This window comes from Melozone crissalis, unplaced genomic scaffold (genome assembly GCF_028551555.1).
Source record: "Melozone crissalis strain CALT ecotype California unplaced genomic scaffold, PUWL_Pcris_2 ptg000009l_1, whole genome shotgun sequence".
In the NCBI taxonomy this organism is placed as follows: Eukaryota; Metazoa; Chordata; class Aves; order Passeriformes; family Passerellidae; genus Melozone; species Melozone crissalis.
In genome coordinates, this window is record NW_026535787.1 from 19,849,375 (window position 1) to 19,871,589 (window position 22,215).

The window sequence follows — 22,215 nt, forward strand, 5'->3', positions numbered from 1 at the left end:
ACTTGCTCCTACCTCCTCCGCCCCCCCAAATTGTCTTTCTACTTAATATGCATACGAAATTACAGTGAATTGATTTCATCTGAATTTGAAATAATCTCTACATTAACTCTGCTTTCTTAAAATCCTTCATTTTCAACCACACCTTTTATGACCAAGTCTGCAGACTCTGGTTTTTTTTCTTTTCTAAAAGAAAGACTGGTATATCTAGCCTTTATCTTTGTAAAAACAGTTGCAAAATGATACATTTATATTCTGAGGATGAGGCACATTTAAACTTCCAGAACTCCTGTGCACCTGTATTCATCCCAATTATGCAAAAAGCCCTTGTTCTGAACCAGACATTCAGTTTTGTAATAGAAATCTCTAATTTGCAACACTTCCATAGTTTCACGTGCCAAAACAAGACTTTTTCTTGTCTTTGGAGTCCATTTAATAAGCTTGGCTTTTGGTCTGTCTACCTATGAAGTTGAGTGCAAGAGTGCTTCTTTCAGGTCACAGCTCATCGTTCTGCTTAGTGAACCTCCAGCTATTTCAAAAAGCCTTAATAACTGGTGAGAATTTTGATCATTTTCATACATATTTTATAGACTGTTGAACTGCTCCCCCTTTCCATCTGCTATTTATTTCTCTAGTTCAGGTGAGCATTGTTATTCCATGTAGGACTAATGCAGTGCGATGGAGGAATCCAAACAACAGGAATAATCAAAGTAAATGGTTTACTTATTACCAGTGGGATGCAGATTCCTTCTCACCATCTGGGAAAATAAATAGTGGCTTGTTTTTCCTCCTGGATGTTTGTAAGAGAAAATGCACAGTTTTATGGGCCAAAGAAAATGTTAATCAGCCCTTGAAGCCTCAAATATTGCTGCCTTCAGACACAGCACTTCAGTAATTAAAAACTTAGCTTATCAGCTCAAAAGGAGAAGTAGCATCACAAGCAACTTCTACTGTATAACTGCATACTGTATCCCTGCTGCTATGACAGGCCATTTTTTTTTTTTCTGGGAAGCCATTTTAGAGCTGAAGCAAATAAAAGTAGTTTACCTCTATTTGAAATCTTTGTCTCAAATATTTTAAAAATTCCATTTACACCACATTTTTTTTGTTGGTGGTTGTGGTTTTTTCCCCTAACACCAAGAATAAAACACATTCTGATTTAATCATGAGAGTCCGGGAGCTGGGTGGGACTCTTGGTCTAGATCAGGAGCTCCTATACTTCAAGCCCATTCAACAAAGAGATTTCTATAAGCTTCAAGTACTCACCAAGGGTATTGTTTCTAGGCCATCAAGGGTATTGTTTCTAGGCCATCAATTCAGTTCTATCATCACATCTAAAATTAAAGTTACAAACTGTTTTCCAAATGTCATGTGTGTGAGTTTTTAATTTATGCTGAATGCTTGACTCTATTTCACCAGCTTGTTTTTCAGAAAAAGAAACAGAAGCAGAACATTCTGCAACACTCCTCATTCATCTACAAAGTAATTTGCAGACATCCTTAATAAAGAAGCATGGAAATTAAAACCAATTAATAGCAAAATAATTGAAAAGTCATTAAAGTGATCTTTACAGCCTTATAAATGAAAGGTAATTATGAAATGAAAGTATGACAACTGTAATTAAATATAATATGATAAAAGTTTATGTTTGTTATTCCATGGTGCTTTCAGACTAATTACTATGCTAAATTTGGGAGACTTGTACTGGTTAAAAAGAGAAAAGGAAATAAATAATGTTTCCCTCATAGAAAACATACCTGTCTTGACTAAAAAAGTGAGAGTTTACTCTAGAACCTCAGTTCTCATGAGTTGGCTGAAGTGGTCTGTGGAAACCCAGGGCACTGGAATATTTCTCTTCCTGCTCTGGGGTGTCCTGACCCCCAGGGGAGCACTGACTTTCACCTTCATTCATGGAGAAAGTTTCCCAGACTTCAGGATAGACTGGAATCCACAAAAGTGTGCAATAGATCATAGAGAGTAGTGTAGGTGTATCACTTGGTGAAAAATTTAGGTTTTGGGATTTTTAATATGTTGTGGATGGAAGCAAGATGGAGGGCACAGGGTGTCATCTTGAGTTTCTTCTTCGTGCTTCTTCTTTCTTCTTCAGGGGTTTGGGTGGCATTTTGTAATCAGGCAGAAAAGTCCACATTGCAGCTCTTTGGGATCAATTATTGGGTTAAAAGGGAAAATAATCTAGGTGTCACTTCTTAATTGGATAGTTTAGTCTTAAAAGACCTTGTAACAAGAGATTGTTACCTATTTTGTGCCTTCTAATGAAAAGCTGCCAAACTCACAGTAGTGGGACTGTTTTACTGATAAGAAATAACAAACACTTGAGTCCAAACATGAAGTACTGTCTCAAGTGCCTTCAATCCAGACCCAGAGAAACCAACAACTGGGGCCCCACCCCAGAATTTTTCTCTGCCTGCTTCTGCTTCCATGCCTCTTGCACAAGAATGTGGTGATTGTTCTGGCTGTGAGCGTTAAAAGAATAAATTGAATTTTATCTGTTCTGCAGAAGTATTAATATGTTCTTTGGTGTGTTCTACATGTAGCCAGCTGCTTCCCATTTAGGTCCTAACCTAAAAAAACACTTTTCACTCGTTGTAGTGATTATTACACATAAATTTGAAAAATAATACTGCTTTCCTTAGTTGTGTGTCCTCCCAAGATCCATGAATTAGTCACCTCTCACACAGTTCTGTAGGATCTCAGCTTTTGGTGAAGAAATCTCTAGCTTTCTTTCTTTGTTTTTTTTTTTTTTTTTCTATTTTTCTAAAATACATGCAGGAAAAGGTAGTTTTCTTGAATCAAAGGTGTGCCGACTGCTGTGGGTATTTGGCTGCTGTAAAGTATTTCACAGTTCATGTAGCACAAGTGCTGCCTGGTACTTAGAAGTATCCTTTGCAGCTCCACATTAAACTAAGCACAGCCTTAACTGGCTTTGAAATATTTCACTTTGAAATCTCTAAGCCCTTGAATAGCTTGGAAAAATGCAATAGCTCTCCCATCCTCTGAAGAAGCCAAGAACCAGTCAAAGGACTTTCCCACAAAGATGGTCTGGCTTGGAGTTAGGTTTCTCCAGTGCTTTGACACTTGTTAAAATCTGAGCAGGTTTCATAGTTTCATTATCTCAGTGTAATGTGCACATGCATAAATCCCTCTCTATGGCACCTGGCTCCACAGAAAGGCAGATCACACAAACCTCCTTCAGTGGATGATGGATAGAGCAGGACTATGGGTGTTCAGATCTGGTGCCCAATCAAAGCTAGACCATTTTTGGACGTGAGAGGTTTAGTTTATGAAGGTTCATCTAAAAAAACTCTTTTTACAGAATAAATTGCATGAATTACAAAATGAACAGGATTTTCCCCCTAACCTGCACACAAACTAGTGATGTTAAACTAGTTGTTGTAGGACAACAGTTGAGTTCTCCCCACTCCAAGGCTGTGTAGTTGACAACTGCTGTACAATATTAACAGTGCTGCTTCCACAATCTTAACAGTGGTTTTAAGTACAGTAATGTTAATAAGAAATTTCACCAGCATATAAATGATTCTTTAAGCTACCATGAAGACCTAGGAATAATTTTGAAACATTAACTGAAGAACTAGAGAAGGAGCAGATCAACACATACAAATCTTTTAAGGTTGATTTCCTGCACAGCCTGTGTTAAATGTGGCACATCAGCACTACTTGCTTTTATATTCAAGTCTCCATGGGATGCTGCATTTGAAGTCTGCTGGAACAAGAAGCTCCTAAACAACACCCAGATGAACCTAACCCTGTATTCTGAGCACACACAGGCTGAAACTAAAGACATCATCTCTGAACATGATGGGGCAAGATAGTTTGAAGGCAATCTTCTGAGTGGCAAGTGAAGACTCTCCAGCAAAGAAAAGAGAAAAACCCCCACAACAATCTGGCATGCAGTGAAAGAACGTTAATTTCACAATGATCTTAAAGCCTCAAATCTACAATAGCAGTCAAGGACACTGAAAGCCTATGCTCATCCACAGGCTGAAACCCAGTGAGACCATGAACAATTCCCAAGTTTCCTTACAGTCCTATACAACACTCCTGTTTTGGCATGGAGGCGTGCTCTAGTCATGGGCTTGGAGCAAGTAGGAGACCTAATATCCATCCTGTGCTACTAGAAATCCTGGTGGTAGCAAGGTGGTGGACAAATCATGTATTTCACACATCAGTTCACTCAAAGTGACTTCTCATTTATCGAAGTTTCTAAAGTTTACATCTTGGAATGAAATCCTGTATTCATTGCCACACTCACGCCATGCAATCAGCAAACAGTGATGGCATATATATGGATTTTGGTTTAGAGCTTGTCGAGGTGTCAGTTTCTGCCAATGTCTTCCCTCTTTACTAATATTCAACTTTAAAAAAGTGATCTGAAGCAAAAAGGATTTCTAAAGAAAAGGTGTTTAGACACCTTTATGCTGTTTAGACACATTTATTTTTTTTAATCATTCCTGTCACAGGTGTGTATTTTCAACTCCTTTCTAATCTGTAGATCTGGTTATAACAATGAAATCTTTTCATCTGTCCTTCTCTTTTCTCTCTAGTTCCTGAATTGGGGCTCTGCTTGTAGCTGGGACTGATATTTTGACCTAATTTTAAGAAAATGTGCAAAAAGTTACCAGGACTGGATCTCCATCTTAAAGTTGTGCCACTTTCTGTTAGGAGTAAAAGACATCACAAGCTTCTTCTGGGACATCAGATGCAATTTCTTGTCTGCATTGCAGTTGTGCCAACTTGTGCATCTGGCATAGTCACATTCATAGGTAGTCATGAGTAATTGTTTTGCTTCATTCATATATGTCCTAAGTGGGGTGGAAAAAACCCAACCACCTCATCCAAAGCCTTAATTCACCTTAAAAAGGGACTCTATTAAAAAATTTTTTACACAGTTTATTCATACTGCCACAGTGGAATAAGGATGTAGGAGGTCACATTTGCATCTGACTTTTCAAGAGTCAAACTTCACAAATTAACTAAATTTTGGAAAATCTGTATTGGTACAGATGTGATTTACAAATGTAGGTTCACTGACTTGGGGTTAGATATCTGTGAAGCTTTCTACAGTTTGCATCTGGAAGGAGCATTGCATGGGCTCAACACTTTCCTTTGTTAGGGAGTAAGTAAACCACCTTTCTGCATTGTCTCCTTGAGTGCAAGTCATTCCTCTCTTCCCTGCCTTAGTTTCCTCTGTGGAGTGAGAGGCAGAAGTGACAGCTATGTAAATACTTTGCACTTCATGAATGGAGAGGCATCAAATTAAAAAGCCAAAACTGCAGCAATTACCAGAGCATTCTGCTGCAAGGAGTATCTGAAGGAACAGGGACACCAGGCAGCAGCAGCACGTCACTGCCTCCTCATTCCTGACACATTGAAAAGCAAAGGTAGGCACTCAGATGATCATATTCCTTGAGAGCGTTTTCAAATTGCAGAGCTCTCATAAATACTTCTTTTCATTTAGCTAAAAAAAGAAATATCATCAAGCTACTGAAAGAAACAATTCATGAAAAATGTCATGCAAGATGATACCCAGATCAAAAAGTCTCCAGTGAAATGAATATCTCCCCAAGTCTTAACTAGACACACTTGAGTGACAGCTATTATGCACAAGACCAGGGGCTGAATACTCTCATAGTCTTGTCACGTTCCCAGTGCTTTTTATCTTACAGGTTTTTTCCTCATACTTTCAAGCAGTTCAAAATCATTTATTTGGCATTTTTTATTGTAACAGCTGCTTATTCCTGGTGTTATCTAATAGGATTAGGGGGATGCAGAAGGTGGGGATGTGCTGGCTCCATAATACTTCGGGAGATTAAATGTTTTCTTTGTAACATTTTAAAGTTTTATTTCATTTTGTGCCAATTTACAATGGAATTATTTTCCCCCCTCCCCTCCTTCCCCACTTCCTCCTCTGTTTGAAGAGTGGTGTGTCACCTTGAAAAACAGCATGTGGAATCAAGATGAGAGAGGTGGGAGAGAAAAGCTTTCAGTAGCAGATCTGTAATCCTGTGAGAATCAAAACTGTAATTTTGAAAAGCACAGGATTAAATATAATCTGAGATTTCAGGAGAGAAGTAATGAAACTGCATGCTCTTCTACATTCTTGTTAAAAGTAGTTTTCTCCTTAGAAAGAGAGCGACATAAAATATCAGGTAGGATTTATCATTGCATCTCAGAAGCAATTCAAAAGGAACCTGATACATTTGCTAGAATTCTGCCGTTTATATAGATACTTCCCTTTTTTTCTATAAATAAGTATTTTCTAACAAGTGGAGTGGTGAGTGCCCAATAGTTAATTAGAAGTATACAGCACAGAGGCCACGGATGTGTCTCCACAGCCTTCTATAGAAATTAAGATATATTACCTAAAAATCCGATTTCAGCCTTGCTGATGTTCCTGTGTCTGAATGCAACATGAACAATAGCAGATATAAGATATTGTTCTAGATAAGGAATAATAATGCTGTAATGGACACCTCTGGAAGCCTTTGTCCCTTCCAAGAGCAGAGCATTTGGCGAGGAAGAAGGATCAGGGAGTGGAATATTTAAAGAAACAAAAAGGCAAGAGCAGTTAGAATGCCTTCACAAGAGACATTGCTTACTTTAATTTTGTCTCAGCTGCTTTCAGACGCAAAGCAGAGTACATTAAGTGAGGAAAGTGGCCAGGCTGCAGTTGGCTTTCACCCTGACTAGCAACTTAAACAGCCTTGGCCTCCCATGCATGAGTCTTTCCTGCCACATCTAACTGCTCACACATGACACAAGTCAGGGCTAGCAGGAAGCGACCTTATTCCCATGCTGCAGACACATGCCAAGAGCTCTAAAGGAAATAAAATGAGATCTCTAGGGCTTGGTAAGAGGAGTTACAGATCCAGGTTGTGGTCAAGGAGGCTTAACTCTTTACTCTCTAAGTCACTCACTGTTAATTCACACATGGATTGTAAGAGAAAAAAAAGCACCCCAGCTCTCAGTTATATGAGTTGCTTTACATTTAAGCTTTAAATTTATCCTTAGACTTTCCTGAATCCTGTCTCTTTCACCCTTCTTTCCTACCCTGCTCTCTCTGCCATTTCACCTTTCCTACCAAATCTGCATTCTGCTGGATTTTAACTCCTACTTTTTCCTGTGATTTTGATCTGCACATGGGGAAAGTTAATGTTCAAAATGAGCAACTAGTAATATGTTAAAGCTGCTAAAATGAGCTTGAATTGTGCAAGTAGACAGATAAGAAATCTGCCTTGTATCTACTTCTTCCACAGCAGACTGGTCAGTTTGCTATAGGTAGGAAGATGTTCAGCATAATTCTAAAGCCCAGATTTCCATCCATCCTCCTCCACTAATCTTCATGAGCATCTGGCTTGAAGAAGCCATTATATCCCAAATTCATCTCGCTCAACCTCTCTATTATGCCCTTTTATTAACATCTGTGATGTGACTGAAGCATTCAGGGCTTCTTTTGTAACCTGTACCAAACCTAGCTACAGACATTGATGATAAATGAAGCCCCAGGTTCTATGTGAAACATTATTACACAATACATCAGTTTTATGCCAGAGTTACTGATGTTTTCATGGTCTCTCTATTCAGAAAAATGGGCCTGTACTCACAGGGGCTTCATAATTTGAATAGCAAGCATCTTTTAGATTGACAAAGTAATTTATAAAACCTGCATTGTGACTCAAGGCTAGTTATGTAAATCAGTTTTCCTGAAGTGAGAGTTGCTGTTGCTTTCCGTTGATGAGTATGGTCTGCAAGATCTCTGGAGAAACTCCTAATCCTTACCAGTATCCTGAAAATAACATTATGCTAATGAAGGCCATTTTTCACTTGTAATCCTACCCAATTAAATTTGAGCAATGGCTTTTTGCATATGGACATATGTAACTGGATTTCCTCAGCAATTACTTTTGCATGCTATAATCAGTGTAAGATCCCACAAATTCCAAGGCACAACACCTGCAACAGCTGCTCTGAGTCATGACAAAATGCGTGTTTCCTACTTTGTCCCAATGTAATCTGAAAAATAAAGGTAGAGATAAAGCAAAGAGTCTTCGACAAAGTATTTCTGAACCCTCTTGAGAAACCCGAGTTCAGCTGATAGACCCTTTGTTAAGCTGAAGAAAATAAGTCAAATAAAACTGAGTAACTGCTGATTTTTTTTTTCTCCCCTCTAAAATATGTTTAAAATATGCTTTTAAATACCTCTTAAATGTATCTCCCAGGTGTAAATCAAGGAAAATTTGATTTAATGCACAGAGGTGACCAGTTGCCAGCAATGCCAGATTTGATTAATTATCTCAAACTCATTGTTGCTCCAATTCTTCCTACAGGTTCCTTCTTTTTTTGCTGTATTTGTCACATTTCCTGTCCCGTTGCTTTGCCAAAATCCTGATAATCTGAACCAAGAGACACCCCAGCAGTGCTACTGCAGGACATGGTGCTGTGCTCTCACTTGCTGGCCTTGCTACCCAAGGGCAAAGCAAGTACACTATTGAAGTTTGGTCTTAAAACTTCAGTGTGACAAAGCTGCTCTGCAGTGTTTCTTTAATCTGAAAACAGGGAAACTGGAAGACAGTCCTAGCAGTTTATCATTATAAACCCCACAACCCTAAACTGGTAACAATACATTGTCTCAAGTGCCTCTGTGGCTCAGGTTTCTTCAATTATTCTGATATTCAACTAAGATGTGAAACAGTATTTCAAGACAGTGTTAGAAAAATGCTTGAAAAGTTCTAAATTCATCTCAAATCCTAAAATATCCAAGTGGGAATGTATTCTATTGACTGCTGATGCTGGAAATAAAGGAAAAAATTCCCTTTTCGTGTGAGGCTAAGCAGAATGGACCTGAATCACCTTTTCCTTCCTGCCACTGAAGCAGCGAGGGTCTTACCAGAAACTACAAAACTCAACTCGTTTCCCTCTGAGCCTGTTGCAGTCTCTGGTTTATTCATGGGAGGCAGGATTTTTCCATATTTTAAGATTTTACTGTGTTCCCATGAAACACTCTGTTTTGATCTCCTTTTATATTCAAAAGGAAGAAAGATGAGCTTTCAAAAGGCTTACTTTATCAGAAGATATTATCTAAGAAAAGCAGCTGTAAGATTTAAATAACTTCAAGTGGCCATTTAGAGATCTGCAAAGAATTCAGTCTTTTCATATTATTTAACTACTGTAGGACGCATTTAAACCGTCATGAGAGACTAGAAAATGTATTTCTACATTAATGAGAAAGTTATTAGGAAAATATCTAGTAGGTTGATGGAGATAACCTACTAGATTTATTTTTGTGCTTCAGGTTGAGCTAATTAGCACTTTCTAATGCAACACTATTTCACAGCATTTGCATTCTAAGTGCTGGAGAGGGAACAACGACTCAGATGAACAGATTTGGAAATGAGTGTATTGAAAGCTATGGTAGCTATGCTGCTGAAGAAGACAAAGGTAAGTAAAAGGTACTTCAGCTTAGTGCTTTCCTAAAAGAAGATCACTTGAAAATAGATTAATAGATATTGCCCATGATCTGCACAAGGCCCAAATCTTTATTTAGTATCAGGCCAGAAGACAAAGAACTTACCTGTTATCACTTCATTTTTAGTTCTACCTACTATGTATCTGACACTCTGCAACGATAGATAAATAAAGTTCCTCCTCTAGGATCTTTTCTGCGCTCAAAGAAAGGAGCCTACTGGGCAGAAAAGGCGATAAATTGTAACAATGACAATATCTTACATAAATATTCTAGCAGTTATGCCTGTAAACTGCTGAATTATTCTGGGAGCCTGACAGTGAGAACATATACACATATACATGTAAGCATATATCCAAAGATACATTAGTCCAGAACACTATGTACAAAGTAGTTACATGGGTAGTTTGTGCAATATTTGGAATATACAGAAGATTTGTCCTTTATTCCTATTTTCATGTTTTGTAGTAATTTTTTGTGAGCGATGTAATGCTGATAGTCACATCTAGTTTTTGAGACAGCATTAGTCTTTCTGTCATCCCAGGAACTTTAACATCCTTGCCTAAAATATACACATAATAACTTAATTACAAGGAAATCTAACTCCAGTCTTTTAATATGTACATTTACCAATGCAACTATAAAGTAATGCATGAAATACCTGCAGATTTCCTTCATGTTCTTTCCAGCTTTGAGAGAAATAATCTGCCAGATGACATTTACAGCCACCAAAAGATTCTTTAGTATATATGAATATGAAGAAGACTGAGTACCAAGAGTGGAAAATAAATGACCCTGAACTAAAAAAAAATTATTATTGTCTCCTCCTATTCTTCCTGTAGCTTGTCAGAAAAGTTAAAGAAACAGTGCATTTTCTTTGAAAAACACTGGCTTAGCGCAGCATGCAAGTAGCATAAGCCTTGCTTGTTTTTTTTTCTTGAGAGCTTTAACATTGAATTTTCTGTAGCAACTTGCAAGCCAGTCTCAGAGCCAACAGAGTATTTCAGTTTCCTGGAATAAAAGCAAATGCCAAGTCTTATGAATGTAAAGGGACTTTATTTCAAAAGTTGATTAGAAGTTCCTTAGAAGTTTTTTGTATATTTCACAGGGTTTATTCTTTGGCCTGAAGAAAAAATAAATTGTCTTTCCCTGTAAGTGCTTTAATGCAAATTATCTTAACAAGCCACCAATAATTCTTCTTTCCAATCAAAATAATGAAATCCTAAGATGAGCACCTCAAGCAAATATTGTTTGCATGCTGTACTGACCACCCAGCTGATCCAGTGGGCACTTCTCACAGCAGTATATTTTTCAGACTTACCATTCATGTCAAGTACTAGTTGGCTGCTGGCTTTCAGTACGCCTTCATTCATTAACATTGTAGATTAGATGGTGGGTTTTTTCATTGGACTTTAAACAATATTTACTGACCTCTATGAAAGTTTTGGTGCTCTTAGGGACAGCTAAAAACCCAAGACAGTTGCTCAGTGGTCATGGACCAACCCCAAACTTACTCTCAGATTGTGTGGTACTTAGTTACCAGATGTGGCTAAACCATGACAATATTGGTATGCAGGAATTACTGAACACCACAAATCGCCGCTTTTCCTTCCCCCTTCTGCTAAGATAATGTGTTGGTTTTCACTAGCACCAGAAATGGCTACCAGCTCGGGTAATTCCTGTTAGTTTTATATCAGCCAGCATTTGTAAAAGCAGTCAAGAATCTGCATATTTAGCTGACCTGTGGAGTCTTGCCACAGACTTTACTCCATGTGACTGTTTTTCAAGCACGTTTGCTCTTGGATGGCCTCAGCCTCTTGACCAGAAGCCATGACAGCCTCCACATAGTGCACAGCATCCAGCAGGAAAACAGCTAACAGACCAAGAGACAGTTCCTATGGACCTCTAGGTAAAACAACCTTGTGTTGCTGGCATGAACAAACTGCTGGAAAGAAAGAACTGCTCTGCTAGAAAGAAATATCTGCATTTCACTGCACTGTGTTTTGTGTGTGTAAAACAGTGGAGCAGGTAGCCCAGATGCCCCATCCCTGTAAGTGCCCACAACCAGGTGGGACGAGGCTCTGAGCAATCTGGTCCAGTTGAAGATGTCCCTGATTACTGCAAAGGGGTTGGATTAGGTGACCTTTAAACCCAATTCTTTCCAACTCAAATGACTCTATAATTCTACAATTTAGGACAGGAAGATTTTAAAAAAGTCCAGGTGCCACAAAAATGTAAGTAAATATGAAGAAAATATTAATGTTGCTTTTCAGTCCAAGAAAGCTTCCCCAAAACATTAATAACTTTTAGTCCATAGCACACAAAAACTTTGAAATAAAATTATTTTGCGCCAAAATTGAAAATGTAGGCAAGAATATTGAAATGGGACTTTTCATTTTGGAGACAGATGATCATCAAAACCAAATATTTTTCACAATCTTTTTCAATATATGGCCTTCTCCAATTTGCCGTAGTTTTGCCAGAAGTGAGAAAAAAAGAAATCCCAAACCCATAGACATACCTGTCTGGCTTGTAAGCTAATTTTTGTTTTAAGAAGGTTTTTAAGCTACTTGTCTGTTGAAGTAGCTTCCAAAAATTAGATGTTCAAAAAAGTAAGGATTTGTGCATACTGAATAGCAGTCCAGGTTTTCAATTATTCTTTGAACAGCCTTGCATGAAGAGGAATAAAAGAAGACACAGGAGGAAATTGGTTGTGTTACCTACTTGTATTCCCAGTTACAAGACAGCTATTTCTTGCAAAGCAAAAAGGGAGCAGAATAGATAAACCATTTCCTTCTGTCAGAGAAATTCCAAACTTTGTCACTACTTGAGGAATGGATTTGTGCAAACCCTAGGATTTAGGTGGGCTTTTAGTATTCATGGGATTTGTATGTATCCCCCATCCCATTTGTATATATCTGTGGGCTTCACACAAACTCTAGCAGCAAGCCCAAGGGTTTTCCAAATGCAGCAGCATTTCAGGTTCACTTAGCAATAAAAGCAAGTTTGCTCTTTGCGCTCCCTCTTACAGCAGCACAGTAACGAGGCAAGTGCTAGAGCCAAGAAGAGCAGAGCTGGAATGTAGCTACAAACATACAGAACTATTTTAAGAATATTTAAGTCCTGTGTTACCAGTACTGACCAAATTATGAGCTATCATAATGGCTGAGTTCTTCTTAATATATACTATCTGCCCTGAATTCAGTATTTAGTATTTCACATCCCACCATTCCTGAATTCAAAACAGCTCACTGTGGGGGCAAATTGTTTGCTCTGCTATACCCTCCTCTAGCCATTTGGGGTAACCTGTCAGCAGACTTCCTAGAGCCTGCTCTCTTTACCACAAGCCAGTTTACTCCTTCATTACAAACATTGAAAATAAAAGTGTGGGTGAAGCAGAATTTGCTTATTCTCAGAATCCCAGTAGTGAAGGACTTGTGAATTAGATCCATTTTTTAGCCTAGAATTGCCATTATAACCCTCTTCTCTGTAGTTGTTGCTGGTATTTGCTCCAGCAGTTAGTTTATGAACCCACCAAGCAACATCCAACATCTTTTGTGTAGCTGCTGCTAAATGAGTTTGATCTGGATTTACTTAGAGCTCTTTCTTCCTGACCTTCAGAAAGGAGCTGATTTCTCACTATCTTCCTTGACCTAAATTACTCAGGAATTAAAAGAAGAAACACTAAGGTCCAGGACACCGGCTCAGAGATATTAATATGGAGCCTGGAACCCTGCTGCCAAGACCCTCCCGAAGAAATTAATTTTCCAGGACACCACATCTTCAGCCACACACTGCTTTCACTATCAAAAGGACAGCTCACCTACTGCTACAAGAAGTCTGCACAGTATAGTCATCTACCCTTTGATTTGTGCATGAAAATTAAATATAGACTTTAGCTTCGCTTATTTCTTATGTAGCTGAAATAGGGGATAGGAGTAGGGGACAGAATTAAGATCTAAAGAGGGTTTAGTGAATTGTACTGGATTGAATTGCAAAGGTTCAAGTGGGCTTATCAGCCAGTCAGGCAAGGAACCTGAGGAAAGGATAATTCACTGTGCAGCAGTGGTGCTAACAAGGGCTGCCTATCATGAAAGGTCAGTAACCTTTTGTCATACCTTTGTCATTCATCTTCTAAACCACTGTCTAATTCCTCTAATTTGCCTAGTTGTGTTAGGCAATCCCTTAGTGCTTTCTGAGATAGTTCTTGCCCACAGAGAGCCCCAGAGCTTTTCTCTGGGAACTAAATGCTGTACACGTAACTTAATGTCCCCATAAAGGCATTTTCCATTAGGGGGGCCTCAGGCTTGTTGAGATTTATTAGCATGCAGAGGTGGGCAGCATCTTGAGCAGTGGAGAGGCAGCAGACACCAGCAGACTGAAGTCCTCAGCAAGTCACTTCATATCTCATAGGTACTAACCACCTACTCTACATGCTTGCTGCAGTAAGAGATGGAAATGTTCCAGCCCATGAGGATCAGGATTCAACCTATCTAAAGAATCAACAGAACATTTTCCCTTTCTTCCTCCACTCACCTTCCTTTCCTTATGAATTCACCACAGTTCTCCCTCCCTACATCTCTTCATGTCTCATTTCAACAGTGATAAAAAACCTTTATTGCCTTTTGCTTTAAGATCTTCTTTTTTAATAAAAGTGTGCCCTTTCATTCAGATGTCTTCAGTTCTTTTATTTGTTTAGCTATATCTCTTTTGTTGTCCTAATTACTGCTCCTTGCCACATAATTTTCCACTTCCCTTACATATATGTATTATTTTTGTTTCATAGATTTCTGTCTCTGCAGTCTTTGTTCCATTTAGTGTTCTCATTTTCTTCTGTAGACCCACTCAAAGTTGTTTTGATAATAAACTCAGAAGAACATGTTACACTGTGGTGACACATTATTCTGACTAGTCATAGCTACAATACACTTTGTCCTTTGAAGGAGTCCAAAGTTTCAAATAGTTTTGACCCCAAAGGGAACAAAAAGTCAGCCATTTAAAATGACTTTCTGAAAACTACGTACTATATATCCACAATTTTTAAGGGAAGAAATATATGGTGACCTGGTTTGAATCAGGAGATTCAAGAAGTACTTGGTCAAGCAAGTACAAAATGAAACATCATAACATTTTTAATGAAAATTTTAGATCTCATTTAAGGTGACATTTTGGAGGAAAACTCATACAGTGAATGTTACCACCTCCAATCGTGAGCTTTCTAGGTGAGCTACTCAAACAGAAAAAGGTGCATATTGACATTTTTATAGTCATTGGCTAAATATAAATTGGCTAATGTCGAGTTTGACGCCACAGGAGAATGGCTTTATCTCGGGTACACACATCTGTGAAGGTCATCTGTGCTAGACATGAGATGCAAATGGCACCACGGACTCACCTCTGGCAGAGCCGTGCTGTGTCCCCTGCACACCCGTGCTTCCACGTGCCCTGGGCTGGGCTCATCAGGACTGTGCCACCTCGGGCCCCCATGGGAAGGCCAAGCTGTCCCCACAAAGCACACACAAGGCCAAATCAGGGCTGTGTCCCCACATTGGCTCAAGAGGAGGTGGCAGTGTTGAATTCTCAGTGGTTTATATGGGCTAAGTAAGGTGCCAGTGCTGATGCAAGCCCTGGGCAGGCACTGGGGACCTGGCCCCCACGCTGCCAGTGATCAGCCATTAGATCAGTTATGAACTCCAGATGCAGGATTCATCTCTGACTTGCCTCCTTGGGCACCCACTGTTCTGCCTCCTACCTTTGTGCCTGAATAGAGAGTGCAGCAAGTCTTCCACAAACTTAATGTGTTCATGTGCAACTGGGAATTCCTTGAGATAGGGCTTTTTTTATCTAGACGTCTTTGGCTCTAGATACAAAGGAAAATATCCACCCAAGCGTTAGAATTACTATTAAAAAAATAAGCAACATCAAAACCTAGACAATACATAAGGTCTCACTATCCTACTTGTTCCCCAAACTTCCCAGGAGTAGATTACAACAAAAGAAAAGTAATTCCTAGAAAAAGTTTAAGTTTTAAGACAAAATTTTAAGTTTTGTGAGCCATTGGAATGGAACAAATGACAAATACACAGCTAGAACCCTTTTGTATTTCTGTTTAGCCTTACTTTGTTGGAGTGTAAAATCTTACAGGCAAAAATCTTTCCTTGCAGTTTAAGACCAAACCCTTGAATTTTACAGAAGTGTCATGAAGTAGATTATTTCACAGCTGTTCCTGAAACATCATCTTTGCTGCAAGATCTGCCTGAGCTTCAAACCTGAAGAAAGAGATACACCGTAAAAAAGCCTATGAAAAATATGCCTTTTTATTTTACCTACACACATTTTTTAGGATAATGAAACAGTTTTAAAAATTGAACTATATAATTCATTTTTTCTAGTCAATATGCAAAGATTCAAGAGCTGCACTATTCATTGTAAAAAAAATTATAGATCACAAAATCTTCTATCCAATCTGGAGATCAGTTTCTGGTCTTACACATATTTTGTTGTGAAATATTAAATTCTTTTAGCTGTGGAAATTGCCACCAATTGTCCATGTGGTTTTCTTAACTGGAAAAATCAGTTACTAACACCAAATTATTTAGTGCAGAAAAAAGGAGCAACAAAGTCTTCTTTCAGTTCACTTGCTGAGTGAACAAGAATCTACAATGAAGTCTTACAATAAAATAAGAAAGTGGCCTAAATTACGCATAGAGAAAATGATGCTTTTTTCCTGGCAGGTTTTGCCTGATAACTGTGACAAACTTAGAAAGTTTTCAGACTGGTGTATCTCCACACTTCCCCACTCTTGTATGAAAAACAGAGGTTATGTGATAGTCAAAACCAGGTATAAATAAATAATTATATAAGAGCTGTTCCATCGTTAAGTTATTCAGTATTTTTGAACATATTTCCCTTCACAATGAAATAAAAAGAGCCAGTACTTTCCTCAGCTTGATGCATTTTCATGCTAGATGAAGGTATTTAGGCCGTAGTCCCTCACTGATGCATGACTGCTGGGCACATTACATGAGAGGAGTCTCCTTTTCCCCTGTGCCCTGATCCCAAAGACCTTGCTGTCCCTCTGCAGCTGTCACCTCTGTACTTTGTTGTTTCCTACTACACACAGGTACCAGGCCTCTATGTACAAGAGGGTTTTGGAGAGGACAGTGGAGATTATTGGCACTCAAAAAACTGCCATCAAAACATTGGGATAGTATTCTTGTCCAAACATTTAGAACCTGGTGCGCCACAAACAACAATTTCTGCTGCCTGTTCTGTAGGGAAGCTCTACTTGGGTGTCCTGTGCTCTCTCTCCCGGATTGCCTTAGGCACTGCTGTTTGCAAACAAGCATTAGCTGGCATTTTCTTGTTCAGAAAGAGACCACCAAATGCTCTCCGTGGCAATGAAAGAAATAATTTGCTATGACACATCTCAAGCCTGTATTCAAAGTGTCACATTTAAATATGTGTAAGGTGCCAGAAGTGTCATTTGGTATAAGCCTATGATGCATAAAAGTCTTACATATTTCTTTTTGCTCATTTTTGTTTATATCTTGAAGCAATGTAAGGCAGTAGCTTGATCCAAGTCTTACATTCCTGTGATGTTAGGAAGAATGTGTTCAGAAGAGTTGAATGGTTCAGTGGCTTACTTGTCCTTTTCCCTCCTAGGAAATTATATGCTACTATGGTTCCAGATATGTTTTTTTATTCAGTTCAGAGGTAATGGACACAAGCAGGTAAAAAGATCCTTTCCCCTCTCTGTAATCATCTGCACTAAACTAAACACACCAAATTGTTCAGCTTCTGGAAAACAAGGTAAGAAAAAATCAGCGGATTAATGGATGAAAAAAAAAAAAACAAACTAAAACCAGCTCCAAGCTGGTAGCTTGGACGATCTGAAGATAACTTTTGTGGTTTTTTCACCAAACGGAATAACTAGTTCTAAGATTCTGTCTCCCTTGTTACTATTCTGACTTTATTAAATCTGTTCATATCTACTAGATTTTACAAAACTTAGAAATGCAGAATGCTCAGAATCTTCAAATTTCTAACTGCAACAGTTTCTGGATCTATAATTTTAGAACTTACTGGCTGATGGCTGGGAAGGGCTAGCCCAAGACATGAGCTGTACCTAGACTCCAGTGAATAAGCTGTGTACTTGCAAATATACTGTTCCAGTAGGAAAAGATGCTATAATTTCTATTAAATGGATGTAGACGAGGGAGAAAAAGCACAAACAGAGCAAAAATTAGTTAAGTGCTAATACAAAGCCTCACAAATGAGGGCTTCACTTAGAAATTGAATATGATCATATGAAAACATATTTTTCTATTAGTGACCTCTGGAACATCTCAGCACTAAGTGGTGCTGGTGTATAACAAAAGAGGGAGCCTTGTGCCTCTGTAAAGAAGGAAGCAAAGCCGTGCTCCCTCTTCATATATCATCAGGCATAACAGGATAGAAAGGTTACAACATCTGAGACACAGATATCTGTGCAGGTCTGATAGTTCCTGTCAGAGCTCCCTTAAGGCAAACTTAAATTAACTAACTTGAGATTCTGAATGGCGCAACTTCATGTCCAATCTAACACTAAAAAAAAATGGGACCCTGATGATGGAGCACTAGTCAGTGATGAGGAAACAAGATTAAATAGAGAGTTAGTCCTCCCTAGCAGAGAGGGGCAGGTCAGGCTGACAGAGATCCAGAGGAACAAAAAGTGCATTTCATTTTAAGATGGTTTCTCAGGTGAACACAACACGGTCTGCCTAGGACAGCAACAGGACCTTCGTGATGCACTCCCATGCACAACAAACCATGACAGTGTCAAGTGCATACAGGTTGTGGAATGTTCCAAGCATGGACACATAAAGCAGTCAGGTGAGGTTGTCACAAATCATTCAGCTCTCAGCTAGGAAGCTGAGGGGAGTTGGCACTGGAAAGAGACCACTTTGGCAGTTGGCTCTGGAAGAGACGCTCTGTGGCACCTCAACATGCTTTCCTAAGCTGGTACTGAAAGCAACTGCCATGACAATAAGGATTAGGCAGGCAGCTGATATATTTGGCATGCATATCTATGCATATCAAGGGTGCTAACGAGGCCCCTTCTTTGCAGGGACTGCTGAGGTTCAGAACAGACCATGTACAAACACATCCTCTTCTCTATCAGCACCATTAGGAAGGGGAGTCAATAGTTAAAATATCTTGCTAGACAATCAAAATCCACATTAAAGTCTGCATCCAGAAAGCCACCAACAATTTCTCTGAGGAGAAGGAAAAGAAAAAAAAAAGGCTTTGTATACAAATGGTTCGTTTTCTTCTGCATCAGTAGATGGTGCTCTTCATATTCTCTCAGAGGTTATTTCTAAGCACAGTGCTTTTATGCCTGGGGCTAAAATCTCTAAGTGCTTTTTCCATGCACCCTTCTTCATCTCCTTAAATTGCCAGATCTTCTTCCCTCTAAGGTGGCTGGACAATAATCATATTAGTGCTCAATGGGTTCAGTCAGGAACTTTAGGATTATCTGTCATGGTAAATAACCAAAGGAGGGAACATGTGGGATTTCTGTGCCTTTCTGGAAGGCTGCCATTTGGTAAATACTAATGTAATCCTTCTTTTGTAAGTGCTTCTGAAGGTGCCTCACTATGCCTCTGTCCATGGCTGTTGAGCAGCAGAGTGACACCACCTCTCACAAGTGCTTGTGGGTGCATAGTGTTTACAGCCAGCATATAAATTTAACACATTGGAGGCATATGAAAACCACCCTGCACACTTCTGTAACACCACTTACTCCTATCAGGCTTCTCAGAATCATAAGCACTGCAAACAGTCACATTCAGATAAAATTTCCAAGTGCAGAATGAGAGAGGACACATCCTAAGAAAGCAGCATAAACACCATCCCATTTTCTGATACCCAAAACAGAGACCTGCATGATCTATCCAGCAGCAAAACCAGCTGTCCTCATCTCCACAAGCAGGCACAAATGCCCTTTCCATACTCTGGAAATGGAGCATCTGGGCATTTGTTCCACTGTATTCGCTGTAACTCAGGCAGGTGATGGAATATCATGTGGGCTGTAAATGGGCTCAGAGGCATGACGAAAGAGAATCAATTTCTGGAATAGGAAGAAAATAACTCCAGATATACATGCACACAAATCAAGGAAGATGGCACACTTGCATGAAAGTGCTATAAATGAAACACTCTGAAAAAGAATTCTGTTGTTTCTCAGTTGCCTTTAAAGTCTATAGACTTCTATTCTCTCTTCATGACTTCCTTCTGAGTCTGGCTCTAGAAATTGCTCCAAAGACAATGTGTTGTATGAAATGATGTAAAATTATTAAGAGTTTGGAAAATGCAGCTAGTCCACAATAACAGTGGTAAGACCACAAACCACAAAAAGTGGCACTGACACCACTGAGGTAGCAATACACTGCTGTACTTGTCCATGAGTTTTCCCACCAGAAGGGAAATAAACGAATAAACAACATGAGCCAAAATTTCACCCCCACCCAAAAAAAATGTCCAAATCTGAGGGGGGTATCTGTACTGGTGCCCTAATTCCATAGCACACCTGGTCAGGAGGTGTTATTCCTCAGAGGCCTGAGATTGAATCTTTAAATCTCTGGCACTGAAGGTGACCCACAGCAATTAACTTCTCCTCAGCTGCTCCCTTTTTAAACCCAGAAAAGCCCCTGGGATTATTTGTTTGTTTTGTTTTGTTTGGTTTCTTTTTTTGGTTGTTGGTTTTTGTTTGTTTGTTTGTTATTCTCTTTTGCCTTTGTTTAGAACCTGCTCTGTGTCCTTGGCAGAGTAGGTGAGGGGAAGAAGGATGCAGTGGCAAGATTCAACACTCCCTCAGACTTTTTTCACATAAATGGATAAGGTTGGTATCTCCATTACCTATTGTCCCAGACCTGGCACAGTCCTTATGGAAGGGCTCAGTTTTGCTCTTGCAGCAGGGCTCCCAAAGATTTCCAGGAGGGTGCTGTCCAAGAGCTCCACCACAGAGCTTAGCACCACCATCTGAGGCTCAATACCTCTGGCTACTTTAATGAAGTGTGGCTCACATCATGGGGCCTTTGTTATCTATCCTTTGTTGAAATCATTAGTCCTGCTCTGTGTTTTCCACCCACATATTTTTCTTTATTTTTTACCTCTTCCTCATCTTGAATCTTGCCCTTCTTTTCCCTGCAGTATTGCCCAGTTGTTCTTTCCAGTAAGACTCATGATGCAATTCAACCTTTGATGTAACAGTCATTGTTAAACTCAAGTATCCATAACCTGAGGAATTTCCTGGGAGCAAAGGAATTCAGCTTCCAAATGAACTGCTGAAAAGCATGCACAGAGACTTTGGAACTTGCTGTCTCAGTCTGCTTTTCATTATTTCTTTCTGTGCTAGAATATTTTCCTTGAGAAAGTGCTGAATATGGCATGAAGATAAATACAGCTTTGGCACTCAGTGCACTCTGCTTTTTTATTTGTTATTTTAATGAAGCAACACAAACTCCAGTATTTTCTTTCCCAACAGAAGTGATGCATCTGATAGCCCAAAAAATACTTTTCTGCACCTTAAACACCTCTCTCAGAAATGCCAACCTGCTGTGGTAAACTGAATTATGTATCTTGACCTGATGTTTACTGAACATATAAATTGGTTTGTTTTTGCTCCATGCTCTGCGCTCTCTAGATAAGACACACTTTGAACAGAGAAGGAAAGAGGAAATGGTAACAAAGAGTATGAGAATTTACTGGCACTGGGAAGATTCTAGCTCCTACTGAGGGCATGGGACAGGTTCTAAAATGTAGAAAGATGAGTACAGAGCTGAGAAAGGACCTGAAAGAAAGGAGCTTGACAAGCTCTCCAAATTAACACAGATGTCTGCTGGTAGGATCTGATGCTCTGGCTGCTCAGCTTATCATCATAAGAAAGTCTTTGCACAGGACAGATGGATGTATTTACCATTTAAAAATCCTCTAATTAAATCTTAGTTAGGGTTAAGCTAGCAGAAAAGTCATTATGCTTGCCAGAAATCATAGGCATTGGATATAAAGCAACACAGGTATTGATTCCACTCCAGGATAACAAACATCTTCATCTGAGCTGCAGCAAGGCAGCTGCCAATTAATCGGCAGCCTCAGTGTGCTGGTGAGGGAAAGGAAGGATATGGCTGATCTGTACTAACAAAATAACCCTGAAGTGAGATAGGATCTCTTTGACCACTCAAGAAACTAGTTGGCTCTAAGAAATGCCAGTTTCACAGGTGACACCTCACAACCTGGTCAGCATTCTCTAAGTTTAAAAGATTTGCTCGCAGTTCCCTCTGCCTTCTATTAGGAGACATCAGCAACAGGCTGCGAAAGGCTCATGCATGCAGCCAAGCCTCTGTTCTTTTCCCTATTAAGGTTGTCAGGTCTCTCATCTGAGGTAAGACAAGCTCAGACAACCCAATTGTCTCCCATCACATGCTTCACTGTCATCAGAGCTTTCCTTTGGAAATCAGTGCAAAAGAATTGCACTCCAGCTCTGCTCTACAGCTAGGGAAGCAAGTCATGTCAGGAAAGACAGTGCTCAAAATGTACCCTTCCCATAGCAAACTGCCAGCTGTTCAGCCCAGGGGGAGTCCCTCACCCAACACAGGACTAGGATGCTCAAAGCAGCAGGTGTCCCAGCAGAAAAGCAGAGACAAAAGAATGGTACTCTAAGTACTGTCAGCCAC

General features: G+C 39.4%; 1 protein-coding gene across 1 annotated transcript in view; it reads right to left on the reverse strand.

Annotated features, from left to right (window-relative positions):
- Positions 1 to 5,178: 5,178 nt before the first annotated feature.
- The window catches only part of LOC128933311 (uncharacterized), a 78,115-nt gene continuing 61,078 nt past the window's right edge, over positions 5,179 to 22,215 (reverse strand). Inside the window, exon 16 of the mRNA XM_054270239.1 lies at positions 5,179 to 5,223. Within this exon, the coding sequence (XP_054126214.1) occupies positions 5,214 to 5,223 (10 nt within the window). The 3' untranslated portion in view covers positions 5,179 to 5,213. The remainder of the gene's footprint in view (positions 5,224 to 22,215) is intronic.